Source organism: Oncorhynchus mykiss, chromosome 5, assembly GCF_013265735.2.
Source record: "Oncorhynchus mykiss isolate Arlee chromosome 5, USDA_OmykA_1.1, whole genome shotgun sequence".
Taxonomy (NCBI): domain Eukaryota; kingdom Metazoa; phylum Chordata; class Actinopteri; order Salmoniformes; family Salmonidae; genus Oncorhynchus; species Oncorhynchus mykiss.
The window spans coordinates 98,348,431-98,370,681 of NC_048569.1; the positions used below are offsets into that span (position 1 = coordinate 98,348,431).

The 22,251-nt window shown below is 40.5% G+C and overlaps 1 protein-coding gene across 1 annotated transcript in view; it reads left to right on the top strand.

The window, feature by feature from the left end:
- Nucleotides 1-22,251, top strand: part of oca2 (oculocutaneous albinism II) — a 165,584-nt gene that overhangs the window by 71,749 nt on the left and 71,584 nt on the right. Inside the window, exons 12-14 of the mRNA XM_036978983.1 lie at nucleotides 2,074-2,130; nucleotides 3,705-3,829; nucleotides 6,498-6,636. Of these exons, the coding sequence (XP_036834878.1) occupies nucleotides 2,074-2,130; nucleotides 3,705-3,829; nucleotides 6,498-6,636 (321 nt within the window). The remainder of the gene's footprint in view (nucleotides 1-2,073; nucleotides 2,131-3,704; nucleotides 3,830-6,497; nucleotides 6,637-22,251) is intronic.

Genomic DNA, 22,251 nt, shown 5'->3' on the forward strand with positions numbered 1-22,251 from the left:
CTTTATACTACTGCCCTATTCCCTATATACTGTAGTGCACTACTTTACACTACAGTCCTATTCCCTATATACTGTAGTGCACTACTTTATACTACAGTCCTATTCCCTATATACTGTAGTGCACTACTTTATACTACAGCCCTATTCCCTATATACTGTAGTGCACTACTTTATACTACTGCCCTATTCCCTATATACTGTAGTGCACTACTTTATACTACAGTCCTATTCCTTATATAGTGCACTACTTTATACTACTGCCCTATTCCCTATATACTGTAGTGCACTACTTTATACTACAGCCCTATTCCCTATATACTGTAGTGCACTACTTTATACTACTGCCCTATTCCCTATATACTGTAGTGCACTACTTTATACTACTGCCCAATTCCCTATATACTGTAGTGCACTACTTTATACTACTGCCCTATTCCCTATATACTGTAGTGCACTACTTTATACTACAGCCCTATTCCCTATATACTGTAGTGCACTACTTTATACTACAGTCCTATTCCCTATGTATTGTAGTGCACTACTTTATACTACTGCCCAATTCCCTATATACTGTAGTGCACTACTTTATACTACTGCCCTATTCCCTATGTATTGTAGTGCACTACTTTATACTACTGCCCAATTCCCTATATACTGTAGTGCACTACTTTATACTACTGCCCTATTCCCTATATACTGTAGTGCACTACTTTATACTACAGTCCTATTCCCTATGTATTGTAGTGCACTACTTTTGTAATAAACTATATTTGGAAGAGGGTGCCATTTTCTGTGCGACCTGAGCACCGGTTCAACCAGGAAACAAATCCCCCAGATAATTGTTGTAAGGATGGGCTTCTTAGCGATGCTGAAACAGTTAGCGATGTCGAAACAGTTAGCGATGCTGAAACAGTTAGCGATGTCGAAACAGTTAGCGATGCTGAAACAGTTAGCGATGCTGAAACACTTAGCAATACTGAAACAGTTAGCGATACTGAAACAGTTAGCGATACTGAAACAGTTAGCGATACTGAAACAGTTAGCGATACTGAAACAGTTAGCGATGCTGAAACAGTTAGCCATGTCGAAACAGTTAGCCATGTCGAAACAGTTAGCGATACTGAAACAGTTAGCGATGTCGAAACAGTTAGCGATACTGAAACAGTTAGCGATGCTGAAACAGTTAGCCATGTCGAAACAGTTAGCGATACTGAAACAGTTAGCGATATCGAAACAGTTAGCGATGTCGAAACAGTTAGCGATGTCGAAACAGTTAGCGATGTCGAAACAGTTAGCGATGTCGAAACAGTTAGCGATGTCGAAACAGTTAGCGATACTGAAACAGTTAGCGGTCAAATGGTACCCTACACCCTATGGGCCCTGGTCACCCTACACCCTATGGGCCCTGGTCACCCTACACCCTATGGGCCCTGGTCACCCTACACCCTATGGGCCCTGGTCACCCTACACCCTATGGGCCCTGGTCACCCTACACCCTATGGGCCCTGGTAAAATGGAACCCTATACCCTATGGGCACTGGTCAAATAGCACCCTACACCCTATGGGCCCTGGTAAAATGGAACCTTATACCCCATAGTCCCTGGTCAAATGGTAGCCTATGGACCCTGGTCAAAATTACTGCACTATCTATAAGGATTAGGATGCCATTAGGGAGGCATTACATATTATCCTTTGAAAACCCAGATCTTTGGATATGAATGGTGAATAGTGAAATGGTGAAATGGTGAAATGGTGAATGGTGAAATGGTGAATGGTGAAATGGTGAAATGGTGAATGGTGAAATGGGGAAAGGTGAAATGCAGTATTTAGTTGGTCCTATTAAAGTTTCATAATTGTTGCTTGTATAACTGTCTTATACCAGTCTCATAACCGTTATATCAAATGACTGGTTCTCTGCATTGTGATTACAGATGGTTCTAGTTCTCTGCATTGTGATTACAGATGGTTCTAGTTCACTGCATTGTGATTACAGATGGTTCTAGTTCTCTGCATTGTGATTACAGATGGTTCTAGTTCTCTGCATTACAACAAGTTTCCTCTTTCCCTTACAGATGATTCTAGTTGCCATCTTCTCAGAGACTGGTTTCTTTGACTACTGTGCTGTGAAGGTGAGTTGGTCAACAGTGGCACTGTCCTGAGTGACTCTAAATTTATTTCCTACATTTCATTTGACCAGAACCCTGTGGGTCAAACGCAATGCCCCATATAGGGAACTAGGTGCCATTTGGGATGCAGGCTTTGTGCTATTATTCCATCCTCATCCTCTCTCCACGCTCATCCTCTCATCCTCTCTCCACCCTCATCCTCTCATCCTCTCTCCACGCTCATCCTCTCATCCTCTCATCCTCTTTCCACTCTCATCCTCTTTCCACGCTCATCCTCTCATCCACTCTCCACGCTCATCCTCTCTCCACCCTGATCCTCTCTCCACCCTCATCCTCTCTCCACCCTCATCCTCTCATCCTCTCTCCACCCTCATCCTCTCTCCACCCTCATCCTCTCTTCACTCTCATCCTCTCATCCTCTCTCCACGCTCATCCTCTCTCCACCCTCATCCTCTCTCCACGCTCATCCTCTCTCCATGCTCATCCTCACCCTCTCATCCTCTCTCCACGCCCATCCTCTCTCCACGCCCATCCTCTCTCCATGCTCATCCTCTCTCCACGCCCATCCTCTCTCCACGCTCATCCTATCTCCACCCTCATCCTCTCTCCACCCTCATCCTCTCTCCACGCTCATCCTCTCTCCACTCTCATCCTCTCTCCACCCTCATCCTCTCTCCATGCTCATCCTCTCTCCATGCTCATCCTCTCTCCACCCTCATCCTCTCTCCACTCTCATCCTCTCTTCACTCTCATCCTCTCATCCTCTCGCCACGCTTATCCTCTCATCTTCTCTCCATGCTCATCCTCTCTCCACCCTCATCCTCTCTCCACCCTCATCCTCTCTCCACACTCATCCTCTCTCCACCCTCATCCTCTCTTCACTCTCATCCTCTCATCCTCTCTCCACGCTCATCCTCTCTCCACGCTCATCCTCTCTCCACCCTCATCCTCTCTTCACTCTCATCCTCTCTCCACGCTTATGCCCTCATCCCCTCTCCACCCTCATCCTCTCTCCACCCTTATCCTCTCTCCACCCTCATCCTCTCTTCACTCTCATCCTCTCATCCTCTCTCCACGCTCATCCTCTCATCTTCTCTCCACCCTCATCCTCTCTTCACCCTCATCCTCTCTCCACACTCATCCTCTCATCCCCTCTCCACCCTCATCCTCTCTCCACCCTCATCCTCTCATCCTCTCTCCACGCTCATCCTCTCATCTTCGCTCCACCCTCATCCTCTCTTCACCCTCATCCTCTCTCCACGCTCATCCTCTCATCTTCTCTCCACCCTCATCCTCTCTTCACCCTCATCCTCACTCCACGCTCATCCTCTCATCCACTCTCCACCCTCATCCTTTCTCCACCCTCATCCTCTCTTCACCCTCATCCTCCCATCCTCTCTCTACCCTCATCCTCTCTCCACCCTCATGAAGTGAATATTTTAGATTAAATCATATTTAGTGAATAATTTAGATTAAATCATATTTAGTGAGTATTTTAGGTGTAATCAAATATAATGAATATTTTCGGTGTAATAATATTTAGTGAATGTTTAACATATCTCCTTTCCCACCTCCAGGCCTACCAGCTGTCCAGAGGCAAGGTCTGGCCCATGATCATCATCCTGTGTCTCATAGCAGCCATCCTGTCTGCCTTCCTGGACAACGTGACGACTATGATGCTCTTTACTCCTGTCACCATCAGGTACAGTGTAATAACCATCAGGTACAGTGTAATAACCATCAGGTACAGCTGTTACCATCAGGTACAGTGTAATAATCATCAGGTACAGTGTAATAACCATCAGGTACAGCTGTTACCATCAGGTACAGTGTAATAACCATCAGGTACAGCTGTTACCATCAGGTACAGCTGTTACCATCAGGTACAGTGTAATAACCATCAGGTACAGCTGTTACCATCAGGTACAGCTGTTACCATCAGGTACAGTGTAATAACCATCAGGTACAGCTGTTACCATCAGGTACAGTGTAATAACCATCAGGTACAGCTGTTACCATCAGGTACAGTGTAATAACCATCAGGTACAGCTGTTACCATCAGGTACAGTGTAATAACCATCAGGTACAGCTGTCACCATCAGGTACAGCTGTTACCATCAGGTACAGTGTAATAACCATCAGGTACAGCTGTTACCATCAGGTACAGTGTAATAACCATCAGGTACAGCTGTTACCATCAGGTACAGCTGTCACCATCAGGTACAGCTGTTACCATCAGGTACAGTGTAAACCCACAGCTGTCACCATTGCATGATAATCCCAGGCCTGATGCACACTGTAAACATAGGGAGAATCTGCTTTGCATACTCATCGCCTCCTTCTCAAAACCCATTGGAAGAAAAAGCTATTGAGCTCCCTCCCCAGTGGCCTGTAGGTAACCATCATCAAACCAGACCTGCTCTGCAAACTGGATGAAGCATCTCAAGCTTTCTGTGGTCTCTGCTGTTTACAACACTCTACTCCCCCCCCCTCTCTCTCTGTCTCTCCCCCCTCTCTTTCCCCCCTCTCTCCCTTTCCCCTCCCTTTCTCTCTCTCTGTCTCTCTCTCTCTCCCCCCTCTCTTTCCCCCCTCTCTCCCTTTCCCCTCCCTTTCTCGCTCTCTCTCTCTCTGTCTCTCTCTCTCTCCCCCTCTCTTTCCCCCCTCTCTCCCTTTCCCCTCTCTCTCTCTCTCTCTCTCTCTCTCTCTCTGTCTCTCTCTCTCTCTACCCCCTCTCTTTCCCCCCTCTCTCCCTTTCCCCTCCCTTTCTCTCTCTGTCTCTCTCTCTCTCTCTCTCTCTCTCTGTCTCTCCCCCCTCTCTTTCCCCCCTCTCTCCCTTTCCCCTCCCTTTCTCTCTCTCTGTCTCTCTCTCTCTCCCCCCTCTCTTTCCCCCCTCTCTCCCTTTCCCCTCCCTTTCTCTCTCTCTCTCTCTCTGTCTCTCTCTCTCTCCCCCTCTCTTTCCCCCCTCTCTCCCTTTCCCCTCTCTCTCTCTCTCTCTCTCTCTCTCTGTCTCTCTCTCTCTCTACCCCCTCTCTTTCCCCCCTCTCTCCCTTTCCCCTCCCTTTCTCTCTTTCTCTCTCTCTCTGTCTCTCTCTCTCTCTACCCCCTCTCTTTCCCCCCTCTCTCCCTTTCCCCTCCCTTTCTCTCTCTCTCTCTCTCTGTCTCTCTCTCTCTCTCTCTCTCTCTCTCTGTCTCTCTCTCTCTCCCCCCTCTCTTTCCCCCCTCTCTCCCTTTCCCCTCCTTTTCTCTCTCTCTCTCTCTGTCTCTCTCTCTCTCTCCCCCCTCTCTCCCCCCCCCCTCTCTCCCTTTCCCCTCTCTCTCTCTCTCTCTCTCTCCCACCCTCTTTCCTTTTCAATTCAATTCAGTTATGTTTTTTGTAATGGGAAACAAATGTTTTCATTGTCGAAGCAAAAGGAATACACAATCAACAAAAGGGAAATAAATCAAATCAAATCCAACTTTATTAGTCACGTGCACCGAATACGACAATTGGTGACCTTACAGTGAAACTCTTACTTACAAGTCCTTAACCAAGAGTTTAGTCTATTTGGTAAATATTTTCTTAAGTATAAAATAATACTAAAAAGTATCACAATAAGAATAACTAGGCTATATACAGGGTGTTACGGTACAGAGTCAATGTGGAGGCTATATACAGGGTATTACGGTACAGAGTCAATGTGGAGGCTATATACAGGGTGTTACGGTACAGAGTCAATGTGGAGGCTATATACAGGGGGTACCGGTACAGAGTCAATGTGGAGGCTATATACAGGGTATTATGGTACAGAGTCAATGTGGAGGCTATATACAGGGTATTACGGTACAGAGTCAATGTGGAGGCTATATACAGGGTATTACGGTACAGAGTCAATGTGGAGGCTATATACAGGGGGTACCGGTACAGAGTCAATGTGGAGGCTATATACAGGGGGTACCGGTACAGAGTCTATGTGGAGGCTATATACAGGGTATTACGGTACATAGTCAGTGTGTAGGGGTACAGGCTAGTTGAGGTAATGTGTAGATGTAGGTGGGGGTGAAGTGACTATGCAGAGATAACAAACAGCGAGTGGCAGCAGTGAACAAAAGGAGAGGGGGGGTCAATGTAAATAGTCCGGTGGCGATTTTATTAATTGTTCAGAAATAAACAAGTTAATGTTAGTAAACATTACACTCACAAAAGTTGTAATAGAATAGAATATAGACAATTCAAATGTTATATATTATTGATTATGTACAGTGTTGTAACAATGGCCAAGTAGTACAAAGTGGAAAATAAATGGGTTATAAATATAGGCTGTAATTACAATGTTTTGTGCTATCTAAATTATTTCCCCCCCCCTCTCTTTCTTTCCCCCTGGTTCCTGTAGGTTATGTGAGGTCCTCAACCTTGACCCCAGACACGTCCTGATAGCTGAGGTGATCTTCACCAACATCGGAGGAGCGGCAACAGCAGTCGGGGATCCACCCAACGTTATCATCGTCTCCAACCAGGACCTCCGGAAGAGTGTAGGACTCTGTTATCACGTCTTAGAATGCTTCTCTAATGGCACCCTATTCCCTATATAGAGCACTACTGTTGACCAGGGAATGCACCCTATTCCCTATATAGAGCACTACTGTTAACCAGGGCCTGCACCCTATTCCCTATATAGAGCACTACTGTTGACCAGGGAATGCACCCTATTCCCTATATAGAGCACTACTGTTAACCAGGGCCTGCACCCTATTCCCTATATAGAGCACTACTGTTGACCAGGGAATGCACCCTATTCCCTATATAGAGCACTACTGTTAACCAGGGCCTGCACCCTATTCCCTATATAGAGCACTACTGTTGACCAGGGAATGCACCCTATTCCCTATATAGAGCACTACTGTTGACCAGGGCCTGCACCCTATTCCCTATATAGAGCACTACTGTTGACCAGGGCCTGCACCCTATTCCCTATATAGAGCACTACTGTTGACCAGGGAATGCACCCTATTCCCTATATAGAGCACTACTGTTAACCAGGGCCTGCACCCTATTCCCTATATAGAGCACTACTGTTGACCAGGGAATGCACCCTATTCCCTATATAGAGCACTACTGTTAACCAGGGCCTGCACCCTATTCCCTATATAGAGCACTACTGTTGACCAGGGAATGCACCCTATTCCCTATATAGAGCACTGTTAACCAGGGCCTGCACCCTATTCCCTATATAGAGCACTACTGTTGACCAGGGAATGCACCCTATTCCCTATATAGAGCACTACTGTTGACCAGGGAATGCACCCTATTCCCTATATAGAGCACTACTGTTGACCAGGGAATGCACCCTATTCCCTATATAGAGCACTACTGTTGACCAGGGAATGCACCCTATTCCCTATATAGAGCACTACTGTTGACTATTTTTTTTACCAAGGTCTGTAGATATACGGATCCTGATATAGGGAATATGCGGGACACAGACTTACTGTGAACCTAACTCGAGGTTTAAATCAGTGTGTTGGGTCACTGGGTCACTGGGTCACTGGGTCGGGCCTTGAACTGGTAAGGAAACAATAATAACACAGACTGGTTGTGAACTTAACTCGAGGTTTAAATCAGTGTGTTGGGTCACTGGGTCGGGCCTTGAACTGGTAAGGATACAATATTTTTTATTTTTTTAATTTATTTTTATTTATCCATTATTTTACCAGGTAAGTTGACTGAGAACATGTTCTCATTTGCAGCAACGACCTGGGGAATAGTTACAGGGGAGAGGAGGGGGATGAATGAGCCAATTGTAAACTGGGGATTATTAGGTGACCGTGATGGTTTGAGGGCCAGATTGGGAATTTAGCCAGGACACCGGGGTTAACACCCCTACTCTTACGATAAGTGCCATGGGATCTTTAATGACCTCAGAGAGTCAGGACACCCGTTTAACGTCCAATCCGAAAGACGGCACCCTACAAAGGGCAGTGTCCCCAATCACTGCCCTGGGGCATTGGGATATTTTTTAGACCAGAGGAAAGAGTGCCTCCTACTGGCCCTCCAACACCACTTCCATAATAACACAGACTGGTTGTGAACTTAACTCGAGGTTTAAATCAGTGTGTTGGGTCACTGGGTCGGGCCTTGAACTGGTAAGGATACAATAATAACACAGACTGGTTGTGAACTTAACTCGAGGTTTAAATCAGTGTGTTGGGTCACTGGGTCGGGCCTTGAACTGGTAAGGATACAATAATAACACAGACTGGTTGTGAACTATAAGACACCTGGTGAAGGGGACGTTATTTAACTAGGCAAGTCAGTTAAGAACAAATTATTATTTACAATGATGGCCAAGAAACAGTCTTGTTCAGGGGCAGAACGGCAGATTTTTATCTTGTCAGATCGGGGATTCAATCCAGCAACCTTTCGGTTACTAGTCCAACGCTCTAACTACTAGGCTACCAGCATTATAAGGCTGTGTTGAGACATTGACTCATCAATGACCCAGCTCAGACTTTCAGCATGGTTACAGGGAAGCACGTTCAGCAAGCACTTACACAAATGACTAATGATTGGCTGAGAGAAATTGATGATAAAAAGATTGTGGGAGCTGTTTTGTTAGACTTCAGTGCGACGTTTGACAGTATCGATCATAGTCTGCTGCTGGAAAAACATACAGTACCAGTCAAAGTTTGGACACCTACTCATTCAAGGGTTTTTCTTTATTTTTACTATTTTCTACATTGTAGAATAATAATGAAGACATCAAAACTGTGAAATAACACATCCTCTAGTAAGTAAATCAAAATATATTTAATATTTGAGATTCTTCAAAGTAGCCACCCTTTGCCTTGATGACAGCTTTGCACATTCTTGGCATTCTCTCAACCAGCTTCATGATGTAGTCACCTGGAATGAAGAATCTCAAATATGAGATATATTTTGTATGGTTTAACACTTTTTTAGTTACTACATGATTCCATATGTGTTATTTAAAAGTTTTGCTGTCTTCACTATATTCTACAATGTAAAACAGTAAAACATTAAGAAAAACCCTTGGATGAGTAGGTGTGTCCAAACATTTGACTGGTACTGTAGATATGTGAAACAAGGCAGGATGCACCTGAGCTCAATTTCGAGTTTCATAGCAAAGGGTCTGAATACTTATGTAAACAAGGTATTTCAGTTTTTAATTTTTAATACATTTGCAAACATTTATATAAACCTGTTTTCGCTTATGGAGTATTGTGTGTAGATTCGTTTTAATTACTATTATTTTGATTTAGAATAAGGCTGTAACGTAACAAAATGTGGGAAAAGTAAAGGGGCCTGAATACTTTCCGAAGGCACTGTATGTGTGCCAGTGTGTGCCAGTGTGTGCCCGTGTGTGCCAGTGTGTGCCAGTGTGTGCCAGTGTGTGCCCGTGTGTGCCAGTGTGTGCCCGTGTGTACGTGCATGCTTGAGTGTGTGTGTACACTACAGGTGGCATCCACAGATTTTCCTGGTAATTGGGTGTCATCTCCTGTAGCCGGTAACCCGTGGTGACAGCTCTGGCATTAGTAGCTGCTGGACCGCCATTGGGCTGCCAGACACCCTGTAAACCAATCAGAGTGGCTCACTCCCCAGGCTCTACCTGGCCTGTAACCAATCACAGCATATCACACCTTAGGCTGCTGAATGTAGACAGACAAACAGCACCTTGATGTTTTAAGACAGCCACAGACTAGACCACATGCACCCACGGTGCGCCCCAAATGGCCACCTATTCTCTATACTGTGCACTTGTAGATTTTTAGTTGGCTGACTTGATTAGCAGCGTCTTGCTGACTGTAAAGTGGGGCATGAACAAATGATGAGGGAATGAGATCTCCTCATTTACAAGGTGGTATCTGCATTACCCTAAAAAATGCACACACACACACACACACACACACACACACACACACACACACACACACACACACACACACGCACACGCGCACACACACACAGAACATGTGTTTTAGGATACCACACTATTTATAAAAGGAGGCAGTGGTTGAGTCTCAAATGGAACCCTATTCCCATAGCCCCTATATAGAGACCATATCCCCTATATAGAGACCATATCCCCTATATAGAGACCATATCCCCTATATAGAAATCATATCCCCTATATAGAGACCATATCCCCTATATAGAGATCATATCCCCTATATAGAGACCATATCCCCTATATAGAGACCAAATCCCCTATATAGAGACCATATCCCCTATATAGAGCCCATATACCCCTATATAGAGACCATATCCCCTATATAGAGATCATATCCCCTATATAGAGACCATATCCCCTATATAGAGATCATATCCCCTATATAGAGATCATATCCCCTATATAGAGATCATATCCCCTATATAGAGATCATAGATCATATCCCCTATATAGAGACCGTATCCCCTATATAGAGACCGTATCCCCTATATAGAGACCGTATCCCCTATATAGAGATCGTATCCCCTATATAGAGATCATATCCCCTATATAGAGACCATATCCCCTATATAGAGACCATATCCCCTATATAGAGATCATATCCCCTATATAGAGATCATATCCCCTATATAGAGATCATATCCCCTATATAGAGATCATACCCCCTAAATAGAGATCATATCCCCTATATAGAGCCCATATCCCCTATATAGAGATCATACCCCCTATATAGAGCCCATATCCCCTATAGAGAGATCATATCCCCTATATAGAGATCATATCCCCTATATAGAGATCATATCCCCTGTATAGAGATCATATCCCCTGTATAGAGACCATACCCCCTATATAGAGATCATATCCCCTGTATAGAGCCCAAATCCCCTATATAGAGACCATATCCCTTATACAGAGACCATGCCCCCTATATAGAGCCCATATCCCCTATATAGAGACCATATCCCTTATACAGAGACCATATCCCTTATATAGAGCCCATTGCCCCTATATAGAGCCCATATCCCTTATATAGAGCCCATATCCCTTATACAGAGACCATGCCCCCTATATAGAGCCCATATCCCCTATATAGAGACCATATCCCTTATACAGAGACCATATCCCTTATATAGAGCCCATTGCCCCTATATAGAGCCCATATCCCTTATATAGAGCCCATATCCCTTATACAGAGACCATATCCCCTATATAAAGCCCATATTCCCTATATAGAGCCCATATCCCCTATATAGAGACCATATCCCTTATATAGAGCCCATAGCCCCTATATAGAGACCATATCCCTTATATAGAGCCCATAGCCCCTATATAGAGACAATATCCCTTATACAGAGCCCATATCCCCTATACAGAGCCCATATCCCCTATATAGAGCCCATATCCCCTATATAGAGACCATATCCCTTATACAGAGCCTATATCCCCTATATACAGACCATATCCCTTATATAGAGCCCATAGCCCCTATATAGAGCCCAACCCGGTAGGCTAGAAGAAGTTGTCATTTACAACTGCGACCTGGCCAAGATAAAGCAAAGCAGTTCGACACGTACAGCAACACAGTTACACATGGAATAAACAAAACATAGTCAATAATACAGTAGAAAAAGTATATATAGTGTGTGCAAATGAGGGACGATACTAGCCTACCTGGTTAAATAAAGGTGAAATAGAAAATACAAATAGAGTCCATATCCCCTATATAGAGTCCATATCCCCTATATAGTGAATAGGGTGCCATTTGGGACGCATGACCTCATAGCAACCAATCAGGGTGGTGGAGGCAAGGCAAGACTGTTGTCAGAGTGTAGCAAACTCTGCAGACCTGGGATGGTTGAATCCCCCATATACAGTACATTCGGAAAGTATTCAGACCCCTGGACGTTTTCCACATTTTATTATGTTACAGCCTTATTCTAAAATGGATTTTAAAAAATGTAAGTAATCAACCTACATACAATACACCAAAATGATGTGTGAAAACAGGCTTTTAGAAATGTTTGCAAATGTATTGAAAGTAAAAAACAGAAATAACTTATTCAGACCCTTTGCTATGAGACTCAAAATTGAGCTCAGGTGCATCCTGTTCCCATTGATCATCCTTGAGATTTTTCTACAACTTGATTTAATTAATTGGACATGATTTTGAAAGGCACACACCTGTCTATATAAGGTCCCACAGTTGACAGTGCTTATCAGAGCAAAAACCAAGCCATGAGGTTGAAGCAATTGTGTCGAGGCACACATCTGGGAAGGGTACCAGAACATGTCTGCAGCATTGAAGGTCTCCAAGAACACAGTGGCCTCCATCATTCTTAAATGGAAGAAGATTGGAACCACTAAGACCTAGAACTGTCCGCGGGGCCAAACTGAGCAATCGTGGGAGAAGGGCCTTGGTCAGGGAGGTGACCAAGAACCCGATGGTCACTCTGACAGAGCACCAGGAGGACAACCATCTCTGCAGCACTCCACCAATCGGGCTTTTATGATAGAGTGGCCAGATGAAGCCAGTCCTCAGTAAAAGGCGAATGACAGCCTGCTTGGAGTTTGCCAAAAGGCACCTAAAGGAATCTCAGCCCTTGATAAACAAGATTCTCTGGTTTGAAGAAATCAAGATTTAAACTATTTGGCCTGAATGCCAGGCTTCATGTCTGGAGAAAACCTGGCACCATCCCTAAGGTGAAGCATGGTGGTGGCAGCATCATGCTGTAGGGATGTTTTTCAGCGGCAGGGACTGGGAGACTAATCAGGATCGAAGGAAAGATGAACAGAGTAAAGTACCTAGAGATCCTTGATGAAAACCTGTTCCAGAGTGCTCAGGACCTCAGACTGGGGCAAAGTTTCACCTTCCAACAAGACAATGAACCTAAGCACACAGCCAAGACAATGCAGGAGTGGCTTTGGGACAAGTCTCTGAATGTCCTTGAGTTTCCCAGCCAGAGCCCGGACTTGAACCCTATCTCTGGAGAGACCTGAAAATAGCTGTGCAGCGATGCTCCCCATCCAACCTGACAGATCTTGAGAGGATCTGCAGAGGAGAATGGGAGAACCTCCCCAAATACAGGTGTGCCAAGCTTGTAGCGTCATACCCAAGAAGACTCAAGGCTGTGATCATTGCCACAGGTGCAACAACAAAGTACTGAGTAAAGGGTCTGAATACTTACAGTTGAAGTCAAAAGTTTACATACACCTTAGCCAAATATATTTAACCTACATTTTTCACAATTCCTAAAATTCCTTAAATTCACATTTAATCCTAGTAAAAATTCCCTGTCTTAGATCAGTTAGGATCACCACTTTATTTTAAGAATGTGAAATGTCAAAATAATAGCAGAGAGAATTATTGATTTCATCTCATTCCCAGTAGGTCAGAAGTTTACATACACTCAATTAGTATTTGGTAGCATTGCCAATAAATTCTTTAACTTCGGTCAAATGTTTCGGGTAGCCTTCCACAAGCTTCCCACAATAAATTGGGTGAATTTTGGCCCATTCCTCCTGACAGAGCTGGTGTAACTGAATCAGGTTTGTAGGCCTCCTTGCTCGCACACACTTTTTCAGTTCTGCCCACAAATGTTCTATTGGATTGAGGTCAGGGCTTTGTGATGGCCACTCCAATTCCTTGACTTGGTTGTCCTTAAGCCATTTTGCCACAACTTTGGAAGTATGCTTGGGGTAATTGTCCATTTGGAAGACCCATTTGCGACCAAGCTTTAACTTCCTGACTGATGACTTGAGATGTTGCTTCAATATATCCCCACAATTTTCCTACCTCATGATGCCAACTATGTTGTGAAGTTCACCAGTCCATCCTGCAGCAAAGCACCCCCACAACATGATGCTGACTCTCCTGTGCTTCACGGTTGGGATGGTGTTCTTTGGCTTGCAAGCCTCCCCCTTTTTCCTCCAAACATAACAATGGTCATTATGGCCAAACAGTTCTATTTTTGTTTCATCAGACCAGAGGACATTTCTCCAAAAAGTATGATCTTTTTTCCTCATGTGCAGTTGCAAACCGTAGTCTGGCTTTTTTATGGCGGTTTTGGAGCAGTAGCTTTATCCTTGCTAAGTGGCCTTTCAGGTTATGTCGATATAGGACTAGTTGTCACGGCTGTCGAAACCAAGGTGCAGCGTTGTGCATAACTACTACTACTACTATCACTATCAGTATGTCATATATACTATATAACTACTAAACCTACATTTTCTTTTCTTTTTACAATGATGCCAACAAAACAACAAACGAGAAAACAACTGTGAAGCTTACAGGGCAAAATGCCACAAACAAAGTTAACTATCCACAAAGACAGGTGGGAAAAAGGGCTGCCTAAGTACGGTTCCCATTCAGAGACAACGATAGACAGCTGTCCCTGATTGAGAACCATACCCGGCCAAAACAAAGAATTACAAAACATAGAAAAATTAACATAGAATGCCCACCCAAATCACACCCTGACCAAACCAAAATAGAGACATAAAAAGCTCTCTAAGGTCAGGGCGTGACACTAGTTTTACTGTGGATATAGATACTTTTGTACCTGTTTCCTCCAGGAACCCTAGGGAGTAGGGATGTGAGGGATATTAGCGGAAGTAACCCCACCTCACCACCTGGCTGATTTCTTATGATTTTCCCATGATGTCAAGCAAAGACGCACTGAGTTTGAAGATAGGCCTTGAAATACATCCACAGGTACACCTCCAATTGACTCAAATTACGTCAATTAGCCTATCAGAAGCTTCTAAAGCCATTACAAAATGTTCTGGTGTCACGGAATTCTAAGCAGGCGGGCACTGGAAGTTTAAATAGACGATAAATGAACCAAAAATAAGCAACAGGTGAAAACAATCCAGACAAAAGAAAAAGAGATCGTTGGCAGCTAGTAGGCCGGTGACGAGGACCGCCGAACGCTGCCCGAACAGGGAGAGGAGCCACCTTCGGTGGAAGTCGTGACATCTGGAATTCTTCAAGCTGTTTAAAGGCACAATCAGTTTAGTTTATGCAAACTTCTGACCTACAGGATTTGTGATACTGTTTTTTTTATTTATTTTTTATTTCACCTTTATTTAACCAGGTAGGCTAATTGAGAAGATAAAGAATAGCAGTGTGAACAGACAACACAGAGTTACACATGGAGTAAACAATTAACAAGTCAATAACACAGTAGAAAAAAAAGAGAGTCTATATACATTGTGTGCAAAAGGCATGAGAAGGTAGGCGAATAATTACAATTTTGCAGATTAACACTGGAGTGATAAATGATCAGATGGTCATGTACAGGTAGAGATATTGGTGTGCAAAAGAGCAGAAAAGTAAATAAATAAAAACAGCATGGGGATGAGGTAGGTAAAAATGATGATGTGAATTATAAGTGAAATAATCTGTCTGTAAACAATTGTTGGAAAAATGACTTGTGACATCCACAAAAGCAGATGTCCTAACCCGACTTGCCAAAACTATAGTTTGTTAACAAGAAATTGCTCTAATACATAGAATGAAGTAGCCTAGCTCTAATACATAGAATGAAGTAGCCTAGCTCTAATACATAGAATGAAGTAGCCTAGCTCTATTACATAGAATGAAGTAGTCTAGCCCTAATACATAGAATGAAGTAGCTCTAATACATAGAATGAAGTAGCCTAGCTCTAATACATAGAATGAAGTAGCTCTAATACATAGAATGAAGTAGCCTAGCTCTAATACATAGAATGAAGTAGCTCTAATACATAGAATGAAGTAGCTCTAATACATAGAATGAAGTAGCCTAGCTCTAATATATAGAATGAAGTAGCCTAGCTCTAATACATAGAATGAAGTAGCTCTAATACATAGAATGAAGTAGCTCTAATACATAGAATGAAGTAGCCTAGCTCTAATACATAGAATGAAGTAGCCTAGCTCTAATACATAGAATGAAGTAGCTCTAATACATAGAATGAAGTAGCTCTAATACATAGAATGAAGTAGCCTAGCTCTAATACATCGAATGAAGTAGCTCTAATACATAGAATGTAGCTTTAATACATAGAATGAAGTAGTCTAGCTCTAATACATAGAATGAAGTAGCCTAGCTCTAATACATAGAATGAAGTAGCCTAGCTCTAATACATAGAATGAAGTAGTCTAGCTCTAATACATAGAATGAAGTAGCCTAGCTCTAATACATAGAATGAAGTAGCCTAGCTCTAATACATAGAATGAAGTAGTCTAGCTCTAATACATAGAATGAAGTAGCCTAGCTCTAATACATAGAATGAAGTAGCTCTAACACATAGAATGAAGAAGCCTAGCTCTAATAAATAGAATGAGGTAGATCTATTACATAGAATGAAGTAGCTCTAATACATAGAATGAAGTAGCCTAGCTCTAATACATAGAATGAAGTAGCTCTAATATATAGAATGAAGTAGCCTAGCTCTAATACATAGAATGAAGTAGCTCTAATACATAGAATGAAGTAGCCTAGCTATATTATATAGAATGAAGTAGCCTAGCTATATTATATAGAATGAAGTAGCCTAGCTCTAATACATAGAATGAAGTAGCCTATCTCTAATACATAGAATGAAGTAAATCTAATACATAGAATGAAGTAGTCTAGCTCTAATACATAGAATGAAGTAGTCTAGCTCTAATACATAGAATGAAGTAGCTCTAATACATAGAATGAAGTAGCTCTAATACATAGAATGAAGTAGCTCTAATACATAGAATGAAGTAGCTCTAATACATAGAATGAAGTAGCCTAGCTCTAATAAATAGAATGAAGTAGCTCTAATACATAGAATGAAGTAGCCTAGCTCTAATACATAGAATGAAGTAGCTCTAATACATAGAATGAAGTAGCTCTAATACATAGAATGAAGCAGCCTAGCTCTAATACATAGAATGAAGTAGCTCTAATACATAGAATGAAGTAGCCTAGCTCTAATACATAGAATGAAGTATCCTAGCTCTAATACATAGAATGAAGTAGCTCTAATACATAGAATGAAGTAGCTCTAATACATAGAATGAAGTAGCCTAGCTCTAATACATAGAATGAAGTAGTCTAGCTCTAATACATAGAATGAAGTAGCCTAGCTCTAATACATATAATGAAGTAGCCTAGCTCTAATACATAGAATGAAGTAGCTCTAATACATAGAATGAAGTAGTCTAGCTCTAATACATAGAATGAAGTAGCCTAGCTCTAATACATAGAATGAAGTAGCTCTAACAAATAGAATGAAGTAGCCTAGCTCTAATACATAGAATGAAGTAGCTCTAATACATATAATGAGGTAGATCTATTACATAGTATGAAGTAGCTCTAATACATAGAATTAAGTAGTCTAGCTCTAATACATAGAATTAAGTAGCCTAGCTATATTATATAGAATGAAGTAGTCTAGCTCTAATACATAGAATGAAGTAGTCTAGCTCTAATACATAGAATGAAGTAGCTCTAATACATAGAATGAAGTAGCTCTAATACATAGAATGAAGTAGCCTAGCTCTAATAAATAGAATGAAGTAGCTCTAATACATAGAATGAAGTAGCCTAGCTCTAATACATAGAATGAAGTAGCTCTAATACATAGAATGAAGTAGCTCTAATACATAGAATGAAGTAGCTCTAATACATAGAATGAAGTAGCCTAGCTCTAATACATATAATGAAGTAGCTCTAATACATAGAATGAAGTAGCCTAGCTCTAATACATAGAATGAAGTATCCTAGCTCTAATACATAGAATGAAGTAGCTCTAATACATAGAATGAAGTAGCCTAGCTCTAATACATCGAATGAAGTAGCTCTAATACATAGAATGAAGTAGCTTTAATACATACAATGAAGTAGCCTAGCTCTTATACATAGAATGAAGTAGTCTAGCTCTAATACATAGAATGAAGTAGCTCTAATACATAGAATGAAGTAGTCTAGCTCTAATACATAGAATGAAGTAGTCTAGCTCTAATACATAGAATGAAGTAGCTCTAATACATAGAATGTAGTCTAGCTCTAATACATAGAATGAAGTAGCCTAGCTCTAATACATAGAATGAAGTAGTCTAGCTCTAATACATATAATGAAGTAGTCTAGCTCTAATACATAGAATGAAGTAGCTCTAATACATAGAATGAAGTAGTCTAGCTCTAATACATAGAATGAAGTAGTTCTAATACATAGAATGAAGTAGTCTAGCTCTAATACATAGAATGAAGTAGTCTAGCTCTAATACATAGAATGAAGTAGCTCTAATACATAGAATGAAGTAGTCTAGCTCTAATACATAGAATGAAGTAGCTCTAATACATAGAATGAAGTAGTCTAGCTCTAATACATAGAATGAAGTAGCTCTAATACATAGAATGAAGTAGCCTAGCTCTAATACATAGAATGAAGTAGTCTAGCTCTAATACATAGAATGAAGTAGCCTAGCTCTAATACATAGAATGAAGTAGCTCTAATACATAGAATGAAGTAGTCTAGCTCTAATACATAGAATGAAGTAGCCTAGCTCTAATACATAGAAAGAAGTAGCCTAGCTCTAATACATAGAATGAAGTAGCTCTAATACATAGAATGAAGTAGCTCTAATACATAGAATGAAGTAGTCTAGCTCTAATACATAGAATGAAGTAGCCTAGCTCTAATACATAGAATGAAGTAGCTCTAACACATAGAATGAAGTAGCCTAGCTCTAATACATAGAATGAAGTAGCTCTAATAAATAGAATGAGGTAGATCTATTACATAGAATGAAGTAGCTCTAATACATATAATTAAGTAGTCTAGCTCTAATACATAGAATGAAGTAGCCTAGCTCTAATACATAGAATGAAGTAGCTCTAATATATAGAATGAAGTAGCCTAGCTCTAATACTTAGAATGAAGTAGCTCTAATACATAGAATGAAGTAGCCTAGCTATATTATATAGAATGAAGTAGCCTAGCTATATTATATAGAATGAAGTAGCCTAGCTCTAATACATAGAATGAAGTAGCCTATCTCTAATACATAGAATGAAGTAAATCTAATACATAGAATGAAGTAGTCTAGCTCTAATACATAGAATGAAGTAGTCTAGCTCTAATACATAGAATGAAGTAGCTCTAATACATAGAATGAAGTAGCTCTAATACATAGAATGAAGTAGCTCTAATACATAGAATGAAGTAGCCTAGCTCTAATAAATAGAATGAAGTAGCTCTAATACATAGAATGAAGTAGCCTAGCTCTAATACATAGAATGAAGTAGCTCTAATACATAGAATGAAGTAGCTCTAATACATAGAATGATGTAGCTCTAATACATAGAATGAAGTAGCCTAGCTCTAATGCATATAATGAAGTAGCTCTAATACATAGAATGAAGTAGCCTAGCTCTAATACATAGAATGAAGTATCCTAGCTCTAATACATAGAATGAAGTAGCTCTAATACATAGAATGAAGTAGCCTAGCTCTAATACATCGAATGAAGTAGCTCTAATACATAGAATGAAGTAGCTTTAATACATACAATGAAGTAGCCTAGCTCTAATACATAGAATGAAGTAGTCTAGCTCTAATACATAGAATGAAGTAGCTCTAATACATAGAATGAAGTAGCTCTAATACATAGAATGAAGTAGTCTAGCTCTAATACATAGAATGAAGTAGTCTAGCTCTAATTCATAGAATGAAGTAGCTCTAATACATAGAATGAAGTAGTCTAGCTCTAATACATAGAATGAAGTAGCTCTAATACATAGAATGAAGTAGTCTAGCTCCAATACATAGAATGAAGTAGCTCTAATACATAGAATGAAGTAGCCTAGCTCTAATACATAGAATGAAGTAGTCTAGCTCTAATACATATAATGAAGTAGTCTAGCTCTAATACATAGAATGAAGTAGCCTAGCTCTAATACATAGAATGAAGTAGCCTAGCTCTAATACATAGAATGAAGTAGCTCTAATACATAGAATGAAGTAGCCTAGCTCTAATACATAGAATGAAGTAGCTCTAATACATAGAATGAAGTAGCTCTAATACATAGAATGAAGTAGTCTAGCTCTAATACATAGAATGAAGTAGTCTAGCTCTAATACATAGAATGAAGTAGCCTAGCTCTAATACATAGAATTAAGTAGCGCTAATATATAGAATGAAGTAGCCTCGCTCTAATACATAGAATGAAGTAGCCTAGCTCTAATACATAGAATGAAGTAGCTCTAATACATAGAATGAAGTAGCCTAGCTATATTATATAGAATGAAGTAGCCTAGCTATATTATATAGAATGAAGTAGCCTAGCTATATGATATAGAATTAAGTAGCCTAGCTCTAATACATAGAATGAAGTAGCCTAGCTCTAATGCATAGAATGAAGTAGCTCTAATACATAGAATGAAGTAGTCTAGCTCTAATACATAGAATGAAGTAGTCTAGCTCTAATACATAGAATGAAGTAGCTCTAATACATAGAATGAAGTAGTCTAGCTCTAATACATAGAATGAAGTAGTCTAGCTCTAATACATAGAATGAAGTAGCTCTAATACATAGAATGAAGTAGCCTAGCTCTAATACATAGAATGAAGTAGCCTAGCTCTAATATATAGACTGAAGTAGCCAATCTCTAATACATAGAATGAAGTAGCTCTAATAAATAGAATGAAGTAGTCTAGCTCTAATACATAGAATGAAGTAGCCTAGCTCTAATACATAGAATGAAGTAGCTATAATACATAGAATGAAGTAGCCTAGCTCTAATACATAGAATGAAGTAGCTCTAATACATAGAATGAAGTAGATCTATTACATAGAATGAAGTAGCTCTAATACATAGAATGAAGTAGCTCTAATACATAGAATGAAATAGTCTAGCTCTAATACATAGAATGATGTAGCCTAGCTCTAATACATAGAATGAAGTAGCTCTAATACATAGAATGAAGTAGCCTAGCTCTAATACATAGAATGAAGTAGTCTAGCTCTAATACATAGAATGAAGTAGTCTAGCTCTAATACATAGAATGAAGTAGCCTAGCTCTAATACATAGAATGAAGTAAGCTAGCTCTAATATATAGACTGAAGTAGCCAATCTCTAATACATAGAATGAAGTAGCTCTAATAAATAGAATGAAGTAGTCTAGCTCTAATACATAGAATGAAGTAGCCTAGCTCTAATACATAGAATGAAGTAGCTCTAATACATAGAATTAAGTAGTCTAGCTCTAATACATAGAATGAAGTAGCCTAGCTCTAATACATAGAATGAAGTAGCTGTAATATACAGAATGAAGTAGCCTAGCTCTAATACATAGAATGAAGTAGCCTAGCTCTAATACATAGAATATAGTAGCTCCGAAACATAGAATGAAGTAGCCTAGCTATATTATATAGAATGAAGTAGCCTAGCTATATCATATAGAATGAAGTAGCCTAGCTCTAATACATAGAATGAAGTAGCATAGCTCTAATACATAGAATGAAGTAGCTCTAATACATAGAATGAAGTAGTCTAGCTCTAATACATAGAATGAAGTAGCTCTAATATATAGAATGAAGTAGCCTAGCTCTAATACATAGAATGAAGTAGCCTAGCTCTAATACATAGAATGAAGTAGCTCTAAAACATAGAATGAAGTAGCCTAGCTATATTATATAGAATGAAGTAGCCTAGCTATATTATATAGAATGAAGTAGCCTAGCTCTAATACATAGAATGAAGTAGCCTAGCTCTAATACATAGAATGAAGTAGCGCTAATACATATTATGAAGTAGTCTAGCTCTAATACATAGAATGAAGTAGTCTAGGTCTAATACATAGAATGAAGTAGCTCTAATACATAGAATGAAGTAGCCTAGCTCTAATACATAGAATGAAGTAGCCTAGCTCTAATACATAGAATTAAGTAGCTCTAATAAATAGAATGAAGTAGCTCTAATACATAGAATGAAGTAGCTCTAATACATAGAATGAAGTAGCCTAGCTCTAATAAATAGAATGAAGTAGCTCTAACACATAGAATGAAGTAGCTCTAATACATAGAATGAAGTAGTCTAGCTCTAATACATAGAACGAACTAGCTCTGATACATAGAATGAAGTAGCTCTAATACATAGAATGAAGTAGCCTAGCTCTAATACATAGAATGAAGTAGCTCTAATACATAGAATGAA